Here is a 17,835-nt window from a genome sequence, read left to right as displayed (position 1 = left end):
ACCATGTGTCACTGCTGGGGTTGTATTTGGCAGGTGATGAGCGGCGCCGGGTTTTCTCCACCGCTTAGGATTATCAGCAGAAAGTCCAATCTTCATCTCATCAGAGCAGAGAATCTTATTCCTCATAGTCCGGATCCTTCATGTGTTGTGCACCCTGTATGCGGCTTTCATATGTCTTACCCTGTGGAGAATCTTCCAGACTCTGCCATAAAGCCCCGACTGCTGGAGGCTGCAGTGATAGGTGACCCCCACCTACCTCCTGCAGTGATAGGTGACTCCCATCTCCCATTGCATCTCTGAAGCTCAGCCAAAGGGATCTTGGGGTCTTCTTTACCTCTCACCAAGACTCTTCTCCCACAGTTGCTTAGTTTGGCTGGATGACTAGGTCAAGGAAGAGATGTGGTCACACCAAACTTCTTCCATGTAAGGTTTATGGAGGCCACTGTGCTCTTAGGAACCTTCAGCGCTGCAGAAATTCTTTCATAACCTTGGCCATATCTGTGCCTTGCCACAATTCTATCTCTAAGCTCCTTGGGCAGTTCCTTAGACCTCATGATTCTCATGTGCTGGGACATGCAGTGTGAGCCGTCAGGTCTTATATAGACAGGTGTTTCCTAATCAAGTCCAATCAGTTTCCATGGAAATGGACAGCATGAGAGTCACAGCAAAGGGGCTGAATACTTAGCCCCAAGCGATATTTCCGTTTAATAAATTAGCAAAAATATCTACATTTCTGTTTTTGTTCTGTCAATATGGGGGCAGAGCGCACAATAATGAGCAAAAAAAATAACTACTTTAATCTTACCAATTGGCTGCAATGAAACAAACAGTAAAATAATTAAAGGGGTCTCAATACTTTCCCAGCAGCACAGAGGATTTCAGGAGAGGAGCTGATCATGTGTGTGGAAGGATTGTAGTCTCCCAGCAGCACAGAGTATTTCAGCACAGTCACTGCTGGTAAGGACAGAGCCGTAGGAGGAGATGGTGCCAGCTGTAGGTACACACAGCTCTTGGCCGTTCTCTCCACCTCGCGGGGATGGCTGAGCGTCTACAGACTTGGCACGGGCTTCCGAGTCTCATCCAGGAGCGGCTCCCGCTGTTTTGTCCGGATACTTCCCGGGGACTCGGCTCAATTAAATCTAATTATCAGGGTTTTGTTTCTCTTCTTAAAGGGCCATCACTATTAATATCGGGCGGCGCACATTGCCTTGAATGGGAAGTGCCCTGTGTCAGCAACATCCCCCACCGGGGCCTTATCTTGGGACCTGGAGGCAGCTGGGGCCCAGAATACCGGAGTGGCTGGCGGTTGCGGCCTAGGACACGCTGATGTCACGGTGCTTGGTATGGGGACCGGAGGACTGTCCTACAGCCTGGCAGCTCTCCAGCAGGTGGTGTGTGCAAGAAATATGGAGGGAAAGGCTGATGTACTGGTTCTCCCTGGGGCAACCCCTGAGTGTACGTAGTAATGGATGGGGAGCTCGTGGTGGTAACAGCCGTATCCAGGGATCAGACAGAGGCAACGACCAGAACGATGCACAGCAGATTTCAGCAGAGCTGGAAGAGTCATGGAGAGCCGGTCCGCAGGAAGGTTACTCGCATCTAGTGACTGGATTCCAAGACCGCGTGCTCCCGCCCAGCAGGGGTTTATATACTCCCCTGGTCAGGTGGTAGCACTCCTCCAATCAGCTTCCAGCTTGCTTTACAAGAACCTAACTTGAAAACAGCATATTACAATGTTAACCCTTGCCTTACCAGGTAGTGTAAGAGCAGGGTTTCTCTTAAAGGGATGTGGTGATCGCTCGGGTCGGAGGGCAGGCGGTTTGTTAATCGGGTTATTCTCTAATTGCTGTGAGTAACAATAGGCCTCATTGATGTCACCTGGTGAGTTGTCAGTAACCACCAATCACAGCACAGCTTCCTGTTGTTAAACTGCTTGGTAAAGATGAAAGATAGAATGTGATTGGTTGCCAAAGACAAGAGTCATGTAATGAGGCCCAAGTACTGTGGTACAGCCAGGAGGGAGAATGAGGGAAACCCCAACACAAAACACAAGAGAAGCCCCGAAATACCAGGAAATTACATCCAGACCACACCCGCAGCGGCCGAATACATTCTCCTATTCATTCACTGTCCCCAACTATAACCCTCATCATCCCCTCAAGAGAGGAAACAGATAAACCTGGTGGAGACCGACTGAATATATAGAAATAAGCTGAATGTACAACTAACCCCAAATATATATATATACATACACGTGTACATATATCATTATATACAGGAGATCCCCAGGTTATACCGGCTGTACATATATCATTATATACAGGAGATCCCCAGGATATACCGGCTGTACATATATCATTATATACAGGAGACCCCCAGGTTATACCAGCTGTACATATATCATTATATACAGGAGATCCCCAGGTTATACCGGCTGTACATATATCATTATATACAGGAGATCCCCAGGTTATACCGGCTGTACATATATCATTATATACAGGAGATCCCCAGGTTATACCGGCTGTACATATATCATTATATACAGGAGATCCCCAGGTTATACCGGCTGTACATATATCACTATATACAGGAGATCCCCAGGTTATACCGGCTGTACATATATCATTATATACAGGAGATCCCCAGGTTATACCGGCTGTACATATATCATTATATACAGGAGATCCCCAGGTTATACCGGCTGTACATATATCATTATATACAGGAGATCCCCAGGTTATACCGGCTGTACATATATCATTATATACAGGAGATCTCCAGGTTATACCAGCTGTACATATATCATTATATACAGGAGATCCCCAGGTTATACCGGCTGTACATATATCATTATATACAGGAGATCCCCAGGTTATACCAGCTGTACATGTATCATTATATACAGGAGATCCCCAGGTTATACCGGCTGTACATATATCATTATATACAGGAGATCCCCAGATTATACCAGCTGTACATGTATCATTATATACAGGAGATCCCCAGGTTATACCGGCTGTACATATATCATTATATACAGGAGATCCCCAGGTTATACCGGCTGTACATATATCATTATATACAGGAGATCCCCAGGTTATACCGGCTGTACATATATCATTATATACAGAAGATCCCCAGGTTATACCAGCTGTACATACATCATTATATACAGGAGACCCCCAGGTTATACCTGCTGTACATATATCATTATATACAGGAGAGCCCCAGGTTATAGCGGCTGTACATATATCACTATATACAGGAGATCTCCAGGTTATACCGGCTGTACATATATCATTATATACAGGAGATCCCCAGGTTATACCAGCTGTACATATATCATTATATACAGGAGATCCCCAGGTTATACCGGCTGTACATATATCATTATATACAGGAGATCCCCAGGTTATACCGGCTGTACATATATCATTATATACAGGAGATCCCCAGGTTATACCGGCTGTACATATATCATTATATACAGGAGATCCCCAGGTTATACCGGCTGTACATATATCATTATATACAGGAGATCCCCAGGTTATACCGGCTGTACATATATCATTATATACAGGGGATCCCCAGGTTATACCAGCTGTACATATATCATTATATACAGGAGATCTCCAGGTTATACCGGCTGTACATATATCATTATATACAGGAGATCCCCAGGTTATACCGGCTGTACATATATCATTATATACAGGAGATCCCCAGGTTATACCGGCCGTACATATATCATTATATACAGGTGATCCCCAGGTTATACCGGCTGTACATATATCATTATATACAGGAGATCCCCATGTTATACCGGCTGTACATATATCATTATATACAGGAGATCCCCAGGTTATACCGGCTGTACATATATCATTATATACAGGAGATCCCCAGGTTATACCGGCTGTACATATATCATTATATACAGAAGATCCCCAGGTTATACCAGCTGTACATACATCATTATATACAGGAGATCCCCAGGTTATACCGGCTGTACATATACCATTATATACAGGAGAGCCCCAGGTTATACCAGCTGTACATATATCATTATATACAGGAGATCCCCAGGTTATACCAGCCGTACATATATCATTATATACAGGAGATCCCCAGGTTATACCGGCTGTACATATATCATTATATACAGGGGATCCCCAGGTTATACCAGCCGTACATATATCATTATATACAGGAGATCCCCAGGTTATACCGGCTGTACATATATCATTATATACGGGAGATCCCCAGGTTATACCGGCTGTACATATATCATTATATACAGGAGATCCCCAGGTTATACCGGCTGTACATATATCACTATATATACAGGAGATCCCCAGGTTATACCAGCTATACATATATCATTATATACAGGAGATCCCCAGGTTATACCGGCTGTACATATATCATTATATACAGGAGATCCCCAGGTTATACCGGCTGTACATATATCATTATATACAGGAGATCCCCAGGTTATACCAGCTATACATATATCATTATATACAGGAGATCCCCAGGTTATACCGGCTGTACATATATCATTATATACAGGAGATGCCCAGGTTATACCGGCTGTACATATATATTATGTGGTGTATCTAAGCCTTCCATGCTGGCGGTTACTGTTCTACGTGAGAGAAAACTTTCCAATTGTCATGATTTGTCTGACATAAGTATAAAATGAGCTGAGAATTTAGTCACAAAATGAAGAAACATAATCCAGGTATTAACTGCTCAGAGCACCAAATAATACCGCAATAACAGGGAAATTACCAGAGCCAAAGTAATATGTGAGGAAAGCTTCTAGAATCCTCCTGCACCAATCACTATGACAGCGGCAGCCCCAGGAGGAATATAACTACTATAATACTGCCCCCTATGTACAGGAATATAACTACTATAATACTGCCCCCTATGTACAGGAATATAACTACTATAATACTGACCCCTATGTACAGGAATATAACTACTATAATACTGCCCCCTATGTACAGGAATATAACTACTATAATACTGCCCCCTATGTACAAGAATATAACTACTATAATACTGCCCCCTATGTACAGGAATATAACTACTATAATACTGCCCCCTATGTACAGGAATATAACTACTATAATACTGCCCCCTATGTACAGGAATATAACTACTATAACACTGCCCCCTATGTACAAGAATATACCTACTATAATACTGCCCCCTATGTACAAGATATAACTACTATAATACTGCCCCCTATGTACAAGAATATAACTACTATAATACTGCCCCCTATGTACAAGAATATAACTACTATAATACTGCCCCCTATGTACAGGAATATAACTACTATAATACTGCCCCCTATGTACAAGAATATAACTACTATAATACTGCTCCCTATGTACAGGAATATAACTACTATAATACTGCCCCCTATGTACAAGAATATAACTACTATAATACTGCCCCCTATGTACAAGAATATAACTACTATAATACTGCCCCCTATGTACAGGAATATAACTACTATAATACTGCCCCCTATGTACAAGAATATAACTACTATAATACTGCCCCCTATGTACAGGAATATAACTACTATAATACTGCCCCCTATGTACAGGAATATAACTACTATAATACTGCCCCCTATGTACAGGAATTTAACTACTATAATACTGCCCCCTATGTACAGGAATATAACTACTATAATACTGCCCCCTATGTACAGGAATATAACTACTATAATACTGCCCCCTATGTACAGGAATATAACTACTATAATACTGTCCCCTATGTACAAGAATATAACTACTATAATACTGCCCCCTATGTACAGGAATATAACTACTATAATACTGCCCCCTATGTACAAGAATATAACTACTATAATACTGCCCCCTATGTACAGGAATATAAATACTATAATACTGCCCCCTATGTACAGGAATATAACTACTATAATACTGCCCCCTCTGTACAGGAATATAACTACTATAATACTGCCCCCTATGTACAGGAATATAACTACTATAATACTGCCCCCTATGTACAAGAATATAACTACTATAATACTGCCCCCTATGTACAAGAATATAACTACTATAATACTGCCCCCTCTGTACAGGAATATAACTACTATAATACTGCCCCCTATGTACAGGAATATAACTACTATAATACTGCCCCCTATGTACAAGAATATAACTACTATAATACTGCCCCCTATGTACAAGAATATAACTACTATAATACTGCCCCCTATGTACAAGAATATAACTACTATAATACTGCCCCCGATGTACAGGAATATAACTACTATAATACTGCCCCCTATGTACAAGAATATAACTACTATAATACTGCCCCCTATGTACAGGAATATAACTACTATAATACTGCCCCCTATGTACAGGAATATAACTACTATAATACTGCCCCTTATGTACAGGAATATAACTACTATAATACTGCCCCCTATGTACAAGAATATAACTACTATAATACTGCCCCCTATGTACAGGGATATAACTACTATAATACTGCCCCCTATGTACAGGAATATAACTACTATGATACTGCCCCTATGTACAGGAATATAACTACTATAATACTGCCCCCTATGTACAAGAATATAACTACTATAATACTGCCCCCTATGTACAAGAATATAACTACTATAATACTGCCCCCTATGTACAGGAATATAACTACTATAATACTGCCCCCTATGTACAGGAATATAACTACTATAATACTGCCCCCTATGTACAAGAATATAACTACTATAATACTGCCCCCTATGTACAAGAATATAACTACTATAATACTGCCCCCTATGTACAGGAATATAACTACTATAATACTGCCCCCTATGTACAGGAATATAACTACTATAATACTGCCCTCTATGTACAGGAATATAACTACTATAATACTGCCCCCTATGTACAGGAATATAACTACTATAATACCGCTCCCTATGTACAGGAATATAACTACTATAATACTGCCCCCTATGTACAGGAATATAACTACTATAATACTGCCCCCTATGTACAGGAATATAACTACTATAATACTGCCCCCTATGTACAAGGATATAACTACTATAATACTGCCCCCTATGTACAGGAATATAACTACTATAATACTGCCCCCTATGTACAAGAATATAACTACTATAATACTGCCCCCTATGTACAAGAATATAACTACTATAATACTGCCCCCTATGTACAGGAATATAACTACTATAATACTGCCCCCTATGTACAAGAATATAACTACTATAATACTGCCCCCTATGTACAAGAATATAACTACTATAATACTGCCCCCTATGTACAGGAATATAACTACTATAATACCGCTCCCTATGTACAGGAATATAACTACTATAATACTGCCCCCTATGTACAGGAATATAACTACTATAATACTGCCCCCTATGTACAGGAATATAACTACTATAATACTGCCCCCTATGTACAAGGATATAACTACTATAATACTGCCCCCTATGTACAGGAATATAACTACTATAATACTGCCCCCTATGTACAAGAATATAACTACTATAATACTGCCCCCTATGTACAAGAATATAACTACTATAATACTGCCCCCTATGTACAGGGATATAACTACTATAATACTGCCCCCTATGTACAGGAATATAACTACTATAATACTGCCCCCTATGTACAAGAATATAACTACTATAATACTGCCCCCTATGTACAAGAATATAACTACTATAATACTGCCCCCTATGTACAGGAATATAACTACTATAATACTGCCCCTATGTACAGGAATATAACTACTATAATACTGCCCCCTATGTACAAGAATATAACTACTATAATACTGCCCCCTATGTACAGGAATATAACTACTATAATACTGCCCCTATGTACAGGAATATAACTACTATAATACTGCCCCCTATGTACAGGAATATAACTACTATAATACTGCCCCCTATGTACAGGAATATAACTACTATAATACTGCCCCCTATGTACAGGGATATAACTACTATAATACTGCCCCATGTGTACAGGAATATAACTACTATAATACTGCCCTCTATGTACAAGAATATAACTACTATAATACTGCCCCCTATGTACAGGAATATAACTACTATAATACTGCCTCCTATGTACAAGAATATAACTACTATAATACTGCTCCCTATGTACAGGAATATAACTACTATAATACTGCCCCCTATGTACAGGAATATAACTACTATAATACTGCCCCCTATGTACAGGAATATAACTACTATAATACTGCCCCCTATGTACAGGAATATAACTACTATAATACTGCCCCCTCTGTACAGGAATATAACTACTATAATACTGCCCCCTATGTACAGGAATATAACTACTATAATACTGCCCCCTATGTACAAGAATATAACTACTATAATACTGCCCCCTATGTACAAGAATATAACTACTATAATACTGCCCCCTCTGTACAGGAATATAACTACTATAATACTGCCCCCTATGTACAGGAATATAACTACTATAATACTGCCCCCTATGTACAAGAATATAACTACTATAATACTGCCCCCTATGTACAAGAATATAACTACTATAATACTGCCCCCTATGTACAAGAATATAACTACTATAATACTGCCCCGATGTACAGGAATATAACTACTATAATACTGCCCCCTATGTACAAGAATATAACTACTATAATACTGCCCCCTATGTACAGGAATATAACTACTATAATACTGCCCCCTATGTACAGGAATATAACTACTATAATACTGCCCCTTATGTACAGGAATATAACTACTATAATACTGCCCCTATGTACAAGAATATAACTACTATAATACTGCCCCCTATGTACAGGGATATAACTACTATAATACTGCCCCCTATGTACAGGAATATAACTACTATGATACTGCCCCTATGTACAGGAATATAACTACTATAATACTGCCCCCTATGTACAAGAATATAACTACTATAATACTGCCCCCTATGTACAAGAATATAACTACTATAATACTGCCCCCTATGTACAGGAATATAACTACTATAATACTGCCCCCTATGTACAGGAATATAACTACTATAATACTGCCCCCTATGTACAAGAATATAACTACTATAATACTGCCCCCTATGTACAAGAATATAACTACTATAATACTGCCCCCTATGTACAGGAATATAACTACTATAATACTGCCCCCTATGTACAGGAATATAACTACTATAATACTGCCCCTCTATGTACAGGAATATAACTACTATAATACTGCCCCCTATGTACAGGAATATAACTACTATAATACCGCTCCCTATGTACAGGAATATAACTACTATAATACTGCCCCCTATGTACAGGAATATAACTACTATAATACTGCCCCCTATGTACAGGAATATAACTACTATAATACTGCCCCCTATGTACAAGGATATAACTACTATAATACTGCCCCCTATGTACAGGAATATAACTACTATAATAACTGCCCCCTATGTACAAGAATATAACTACTATAATACTGCCCCCTATGTACAAGAATATAACTACTATAATACTGCCCCCTATGTACAGGAATATAACTACTATAATACTGCCCCCTATGTACAAGAATATAACTACTATAATACTGCCCCCTATGTACAAGAATATAACTACTATAATACTGCCCCCTATGTACAGGAATATAACTACTATAATACCGCTCCCTATGTACAGGAATATAACTACTATAATACTGCCCCCTATGTACAGGAATATAACTACTATAATACTGCCCCCTATGTACAGGAATATAACTACTATAATACTGCCCCCTATGTACAAGGATATAACTACTATAATACTGCCCCTATGTACAGGAATATAACTACTATAATACTGCCCCCTATGTACAAGAATATAACTACTATAATACTGCCCCCTATGTACAAGAATATAACTACTATAATACTGCCCCCTATGTACAGGGATATAACTACTATAATACTGCCCCCTATGTACAGGAATATAACTACTATAATACTGCCCCCTATGTACAAGAATATAACTACTATAATACTGCCCCCTATGTACAAGAATATAACTACTATAATACTGCCCCCTATGTACAGGAATATAACTACTATAATACTGCCCCTATGTACAGAATATAACTACTATAATACTGCCCCCTATGTACAAGAATATAACTACTATAATACTGCCCCCTATGTACAGGAATATAACTACTATAATACTGCCCCTATGTACAGGAATATAACTACTATAATACTGCCCCCTATGTACAGGAATATAACTACTATAATACTGCCCCCTATGTACAGGAATATAACTACTATAATACTGCCCCCTATGTACAGGGATATAACTACTATAATACTGCCCCATGTGTACAGGAATATAACTACTATAATACTGCCCTCTATGTACAAGAATATAACTACTATAATACTGCCCCCTATGTACAGGAATATAACTACTATAATACTGCCTCCTATGTACAAGAATATAACTACTATAATACTGCTCCCTATGTACAGGAATATAACTACTATAATACTGCCCCCTATGTACAGGAATATAACTACTATAATACTGCCCCCTATGTACAGGAATATAACTACTATAATACTGCCCCCTATGTACAGGAATATAACTACTATAATACTGCCCCCTATGTAAGCACATGGTGATGTTATACTCCAGTCACATCCAGAGCTGCAGGTCTCCGCTCTGTGTGTAGATGTAGCAGTGCTCGGGGTGTGTGGGACATGTAGTAGTTTGGTGCATACAGCCGTCTCCCAGGATGCATTGCAGTATATTCTCAGTGTCGGTCTATACCAGGGGTCAGGAACCTTTTTGGCTGAGAGAGCCATTAACACCACAAATTTTAAAATGTTATTCCGTAAGAGCCGTACCATATGCACATGCCCCCCAGTAGATTGGTAGTCTCAGTGTCAAGGGTCCCCCTGCAATCTACTTCTCGGATCGAAGGGACACCCGCGCCCCTCTCCTTTCCGAGCTCACTCACTTCTCCACGTTCCTGCTTCTGTCCCAGCTGGCCAGCGCGCCGGTACCCACAGATTTAAAGGGCCAGCTCGCCACTGATTGGCGCTACCCACTTTCCAGGTTCCTATAAAGACGGCGGCTCCCATCATTCACTGCTAGATCTTAGTGCTTCATGCCTATGTGGAAGCTTTCCACAGTGTTTCCTTCCCAATTATTGACCTCCCGTTCTGACCTTAGACCTGTTCCTGATTCTGCTCTTCCGCTGCCAGCCCTGACCTCTTGACAGTCCGACCCTGCATCATTGCCACCTGCCTTGACCGTCTGCCTGACCATCCTGCTTTGCAGCGTGCTCTGCTGAATACCGGGTGCCGCTTTGATTCCAGTCCAAGGTGTCTGCTTATATCATCATCTGCGGTGGTCCAGGGGCTAACTACTCCAAATCCTGACACCCACCACATGCCTCCCAGTAGATAGGTAGCCACAGCAACAAAAAAAAAAAAAAAAAAAATTCACTTCCCAGCACTCCCTGCAGCCAGCTCCCCATTAGGGCAGCGATGGCACCTGGGTTGCGCAAAGGACGTAGGCAGTGGTAACATCGCTGCCTGTGTCCTGTGATCAGACACACAGCAGCCATCACTATTTATTACAGATCTGTCTGAGAGCCGGATGCAGCCAACAAAAGAGCCACATCCCGAGCCATAGGTTCCCTACCCCTGGTCTATACTGTGCTCATTGCTTTCTATTCGTTAGATTAACCCCGTCCCTCCCGCCCTGTCATGTGCTGTGCTCTGGGTGGGACACTTGGGCTCCAGGGATGTGGCTCATCAATCAGGGTCTATTAGTAATCAGTGCAGTGTGACACTACTCAGCTCTGCTACATCCCCAGACAGTGGACATGTAGCATTAACTCCTTCATGTCCTGAATTAAAGCAGGAAAGAAATCTTATGTACCATGGGCAGTGTAGCAGGCTGAGTATCCTGTGCGGTGTAGCAGAGCTGAGCCTCCTGTGCGGTGTAGCAGAGCTGAGCATCATGTGCGGTGTAGCAGAGCTGAGCATCCTGTACGGTGTAGCAGAGCTCAGTGTCCTGTGTAGTGTAGCAGCGCTGAGCATCCTGTGCAGTGTAACAGAGCTGAGCATCCTGTGCAGTGTAGCAGAGCTGAGCATCCTGTGCAGTGTAGCAGAGCTGAGCATCCTGTGCAGTGTAGCAGAGCTGAGCATCCTGTGCAGTGTAGCAGAGCTGAGCATCCTGTGCAGTATAGCAGAGCTGAGCGTCCTGTGCGGTGTAGCAGAGCTGAGCATCCTGTGCAGTATAGCAGAGTTGAGTGTCCTGTGCAGTGTAGCAGAGCTCAGTGTCCTGTGCAGTGTAGCAGAGCTCAGTGTCCTGTGCAGTGTAGCAGAGCTCAGTGTCCTGTGCAGTGTAGCAGAGCTCAGTGTCCTGTGCGGTGTAGCAGAGCTGAGCATCCTGTGCGGTGTAGCAGAGCTCAGCATCCTGTGCAGTGTAGCAGAGCTCAGTGTCCTGTGCGGTGTAGCAGAGCTCAGTGTCCTGTGCAGTGTAGCAGAGCTGAGTATCCTGTGCAGTGTAGCAGAGCTGAGTATCCTGTGCAGTGTAGCAGAGCTGAGCATCCTGTGCAGTGTAGCAGAGCTGAGCATCCTGTTCGGTGTAGCAGAGCTGAGCATCCTGTGCAGTGTAGCAGAGCTCAGTGTCCTGTGCAGTGTAGCAGAGCTGAGTATCCTGTGCGGTGTAGTAGAGCTGAGTATCCTGTGCGGGGTAGCAGAGCTGAGTGTCCTGTGCGTTGTAGCAGAGCTGAGCATCCTGTGCAGTGTAGCAGAGCTGAGCATCCTGTGCAGTGTAGCAGAGCTCAGTGTCCTGTGCAGTGTAGCAGAGCTGAGCATCCTGCGCGGTGTAGCAGAGCTGAGTATCCTGTGCGGTGTAGCAGAGCTCAGTGTCCTGTGCAGTGTAGCACTGCTGAGCATCCTGTGCAGTGTAGCAGAGCTCAGCATCCTGTGCAGTGTAGCAGAGCTCAGCATCCTGTGCAGTGTAGCAGAGCTGAGAATCCTGTGCAGTGTAGCAGAGCTCAGTGTCCTGTGCAGTGTAGCAGAGCTCAGTGTCCTGTGCAGTGTAGCAGAGCTCAGCATCCTGTGCAGTGTAGCAGAGCTCAGCATCCTGTGCAGTGTAGCAGAGCTCAGCATCCTGTGCGGTGTAGCAGAGCTCAGCATCCTGTGCGGTGTAGCAGAGCTCAGCATCCTGTGCAGTGTAGCAGAGCTCAGCATCCTGTGCAGTGTAGCAGAGCTCAGCATCCTGTGCAGTGTAGCAGAGCTCAGCATCCTGTGCAGTGTAGCAGAGCTCAGCATCCTGTGCAGTGTAGCAGAGCTCAGCGTTCTGTGCAGTGTAGCAGAGCTCAGCGTCCTGTGCAGTGTAGCAGAGCTCAGTGTCCTGTGCAGTGTAGCAGAGCTCAGTGTCCTGTGTAGTGTAGCAGAGCTCAGTGTCCTGTGCAGTGTAGCATAGCTCAGTGTCCTGTGCGGTGTAGCAGAGCTCAGTGTCCTGTGCGGTGTAGCAGAGCTCAGCATCCTGTGCGGTGTAGCAGAGCTCAGCGTCCTGTGCAGTGTAGCAGAGCTCAGTGTCCTGTGCAGTGTAGCACTGCTGAGCATCCTGTGCAGTGTAGCAGAGCTCAGCATCCTGTGCAGTGTAGCAGAGCTCAGCATCCTGTGCAGTGTAGCAGAGCTGAGAATCCTGTGCAGTGTAGCAGAGCTCAGTGTCCTGTGCAGTGTAGCAGAGCTCAGTGTCCTGTGCAGTGTAGCAGAGCTCAGCATCCTGTGCAGTGTAGCAGAGCTCAGCATCCTGTGCAGTGTAGCAGAGCTCAGCATCCTGTGCGGTGTAGCAGAGCTCAGCATCCTGTGCAGTGTAGCAGAGCTCAGCATCCTGTGCAGTGTAGCAGAGCTCAGTGTCCTGTGTAGTGTAGCAGAGCTGAGCATCCTGTGCGGTGTAGCAGAGCTAAGCGTCCTGTGCAGTGTAGCAGAGCTAAGCGTCCTGTGCGGTGTAGCAGAGCTCAGCATCCTGTGCGGTGTAGAAGAGCTCAGCATCCTGTGCAGTGTAGCAGAGCTCAGTGTCCTGTGCAGTGTAGCAGAGCTCAGCATCCTGTGCAGTGTAGCAGAGCTCAGCATCCTGTGCGGTGTAGCAGAGCTCAGTGTCCTGTGCAGTGTAGCAGAGCTCAGCATCCTGTGCAGTGTAGCAGAGCTCAGTGTCCTGTGCAGTGTAGCAGAGCTCAGTGTCCTGTGCAGTGTAGCAGAGCTCAGTGTCCTGTGCGGTGTAGCAGAGCTCAGTGTCCTGTGCGGTGTAGCAGAGCTCAGCATCCTGTGCGGTGTAGCAGAGCTGAGCATCCTGTGCGGTGTAGCAGAGCTCAGCATCCTGTGCAGTGTAGCAGGCTGAGCATCCTGTGCAGTGTAGCAGAGCTGAGTGTCCTGTGCAATGTAGCAGAGCTGAGCATCCTGTGCGGTGTAGCAGACCTGAGTATCCTGTGTAGTGTAGCAGAGCTGAGCATCCTGTGCAGTGTAGCAGAGCTCAGTGTCCTGTGCAGTGTAGCAGAGCTGAGTGTCCTGTGCAGTGTAGCAGAGCTCAGTGTTCTGTGCGGTGTAGCAGAGCTCAGTGTCCTGTGCAGTGTAGCAGAGCTGAGCATCCTGTGCAGTGTAGCAGAGCTCAGTGTCCTGTGCAGTGTAGCAGAGCTCAGCATCCTGTGCGGTGTAGCAGAGCTGAGCATCCTGTGCGGTGTAGCAGAGCTCAGTGTTCTGTGCGGTGTAGCAGAGCTCAGTGTCCTGTGCAGTGTAGCAGAGCTGAGCATCCTGTGCAGTGTAGCAGAGCTCAGTGTCCTGTGCAGTGTAGCAGAGCTCAGCATCCTGTGCGGTGTAGCAGAGCTGAGCATCCTGTGCGGTGTAGCAGAGCTCAGCATCCTGTGCAGTGTAGCAGAGCTCAGCATCCTGTGCGGTGTAGCAGAGCTGAGCATCCTGTGCGGTGTAGCAGAGCTCAGCATCCTGTGCAGTGTAGCAGAGCTGAGCCTCCTGTGCGGTGTAGCAGAGCTCAGTGTCCTGTGCAGTGTAGCAGAGCTCAGTGTCCTGTGCAGTGTAGCAGAGCTCAGTGTCCTGTGCAGTGTAGCAGAGCTCAGTGTCCTGTGCGGTGTAGCAGAGCTGAGCATCCTGTGCGGTGTAGCAGAGCTCAGCGTCCTGTGCAGTGTAGCAGAGCTCAGTGTCCTGTGCAGTGTAGCAGAGCTCAGTGTCCTGTGCAGTGTAGCAGAGCTCAGCATCCTGTGCGGTGTAGCAGAGCTCAGCATCCTGTGCAGTGTAGCAGAGCTCAGTGTCCTGTGCAGTGTAGCAGAGCTCAGTGTCCTGTGCAGTGTAGCAGAGCTCAGTGTCCTGTGCAGTGTAGCAGAGCTGAGTGTCCCTGTGCAGTGTAGCAGAGCTGAGTGTCCTGTGCAGTGTAGCAGTGCTGAGCATCCTGTGCAGTGTAGCAGAGCTGAGCGTCCCGTGCAGTGTAGCAGAGCTGAGTGTCCCGTGCAGTGTAGCAGAGCTGAGTGTCCCGTGCAGTGTAGCAGAGCTGAGTGTTCCGTACAGTGTAGCAGAGCTGAGTGTCCCGTGCAGTGTAGCAGAGCTGAGTGTCCCGTGCAGTGTAGCAGAGCTGAGTATCCTGTGCAGTGTAGCAGAGCTGAGTGTTCAGTGCAGTGTAGCAGAGCTGAGTGTTCCGTGCAGTGTAGCAGAGCTGAGTGTCCCGTGCAGTGTAGCAGAGCTGAGTGTCCCGTGCAGTGTAGCAGAGCTGAGTGTCCCGTGCAGTGTAGCAGAGCTGAGTGTCCCGTGCAGTGTAGCAGAGCTGAGTGTCCCGTGCAGTGTAGCAGAGCTGAGTGTCCCGTGCAGTGTAGCAGAGCTGAGTGTCCCGTGCAGTGTAGCAGAGCTGAGTGTCCCGTGCAGTGTAGCAGAGCTGAGTGTCCCGTGCAGTGTAGCAGAGCTGAGTGTCCTGTGCAGTGTAGCAGAGCTGAGCGTCCTGTGCGGTGTAGGAGAGCTCAGTGTCCTGTGCAGTGTAGCAGAGCTGAGTGTTCCGTGCAGTGTAGCAGAGCTGAGTGTCCTGTGCGGTGTAGCAGAGCTGAGCATCCTGTGCGGTGTAGCAGAGCTGAGCATCCTGTGTAGTGTAGCAGAGCTGTGTGTCCTGTGCAGTGTAGCAGAGCTGAGTATCCTGTGCGGTGTAGCAGAGCAGAGCATCCTGTGTAGTGTAGCAGAGCTGAGCGTCCTGTGCGGTGTAGCAGTGCTGAGCATCCTGTGTAGTGTAGCAGAGCTGAGCATCTTGTGCGGTGTAGCAGAGCTGAGTATCCTGTGCGGTGTAGCAGAGTTGAGCGTCCTGTGTAGTGTAGCAGAGCTGAGTATCCTGTGCGGTGTAGCAGTGCTGAGCATCCTGTGCGGTGTAGCAGTGCTGAGCATCCTGTGCAGTGTAGCAGAGCTGAGTGTCCCGTGCAGTGTAGCAGAGCTGAGTATCCTGTGCGGTGTAGCAGTGCTGAGCATCCCGTGCAGTGTAGCAGAGCTCAGTGTCCTGTGCGGTGTAGCAGAGCTCAGTATCCTGTGCGGTGTAGCAGTGCTGAGCATCCCGTGCAGTGTAGCAGTGCTGAGCATCCTGTGCAGTGTAGCAGTGCTGAGCATCCTGTGCAGTGTAGCAGAGCTGAGCATCCTGCGCGGTGTAGCAGAGCTGAGCATCCTGCGCGGTGTAGCAGAGCTGGGTATCCTGTGCGGTGTAGCAGAGCTGAGCATCCTGTGCAGTGTAGCACTGCTGAGCATCCTGTGCGGTGTAGCAGAGCTCAGTGTCCTGTGCAGTGTAGCAGAGCTGAGCATCCTGTGCAGTGTAGCAGAGCTCAGTGTCCTGTGCAGTGTAGCAGAGCTGAGCGTCCTGTGAGGTGTAGCAGAGTTGAGCGTCCTGTGCAGTGTAGCAGAGCTGAGCATCCTGTGCAGTGCAGCAGAGCTGAGCATCCTGTGCGGTGTAGCAGAGCTCAGTGTCCTGTGCAGTGTAGCAGAGCTCAGTGTCCTGTGCAGTGTAGCAGAGCTGAGTATCCTGTGCAGTGCAGCAGAGCTGAGTATCCTGTGCAGTGTAGCAGAGCTGAGTATCCTGTGCAGTGTAGCAGAGCTCAGTGTCCTGTGCAGTGTAGCAGAGCTGAGTATCCTGTGCAGTGCAGCAGAGCTGAGTATCCTGTGCAGTGCAGCAGAGCTGAGTATCCTGTGCAGTGTAGAAGAGCTCAGTGTCCTGTGCAGTGTAGCAGAGCTCAGTGTCCTGTGCAGTGTAGCAGAGCTGAGTATCCTGTGCAGTGTAGCAGGGCTCAGTGTCCCGTGCAGTGTAGCAGAGCTGAGTGTCCCGTGCAGTGTAGCAGAGCTGAGTGTCCCGTGCAGACACTGCTCTGGGGTCACTTACCTTCCCCACTGATGCTCTCCTCGCAGGAGTACCAGATCCCGGCGTGGAAGTGTCTCTCGATGAACTTGTCGTCCCCGGTCTCCCAGGTGTAGTGCACGACGCTGCTGCTGCCGTTGTAGTCGGACTGGTTGTTGCGGATGCAGGACTCGCGGGCAGCGCCGGTGCACAGGGGTTTGGGTGCCTTGCGGACCCCCTGGCACCAGTAGCTGCTGCAGAAGGCAGTGACAGAGAACAGCAGGGACAGGGAGCTGAGGGTCAGAGCGATGCCGGCTCTACGCCGCCGCTCCATCCCCGGAGATGTGAGAGAGCCGGAGCCCTCAGCCGAGTGATCACAGGAGGAGG

At 45.9% G+C, this 17,835-nt stretch overlaps 1 protein-coding gene across 1 annotated transcript in view; it reads right to left on the bottom strand.

The window, feature by feature from the left end:
• LOC140065181 (germ cell-specific gene 1-like protein) overlaps window positions 1-17,829 on the bottom strand; it is a 40,861-nt gene extending 23,032 nt beyond the window's left edge. The window contains exon 1 of the mRNA XM_072112753.1: window positions 17,494-17,829. Coding sequence (XP_071968854.1) covers window positions 17,494-17,782 — 289 coding nt within the window. The 5' untranslated portion in view covers window positions 17,783-17,829. The remainder of the gene's footprint in view (window positions 1-17,493) is intronic.
• Between the last annotated feature and the right edge of the window lie 6 nt (window positions 17,830-17,835).

Source organism: Engystomops pustulosus, chromosome 6 (genome assembly GCF_040894005.1).
Source record: "Engystomops pustulosus chromosome 6, aEngPut4.maternal, whole genome shotgun sequence".
NCBI lineage: Eukaryota > Metazoa > Chordata > Amphibia > Anura > Leptodactylidae > Engystomops > Engystomops pustulosus.
The sequence above is the reverse complement of the archived record's forward strand: the minus strand, read 5'-3'. Positions and strand labels throughout refer to the sequence as shown.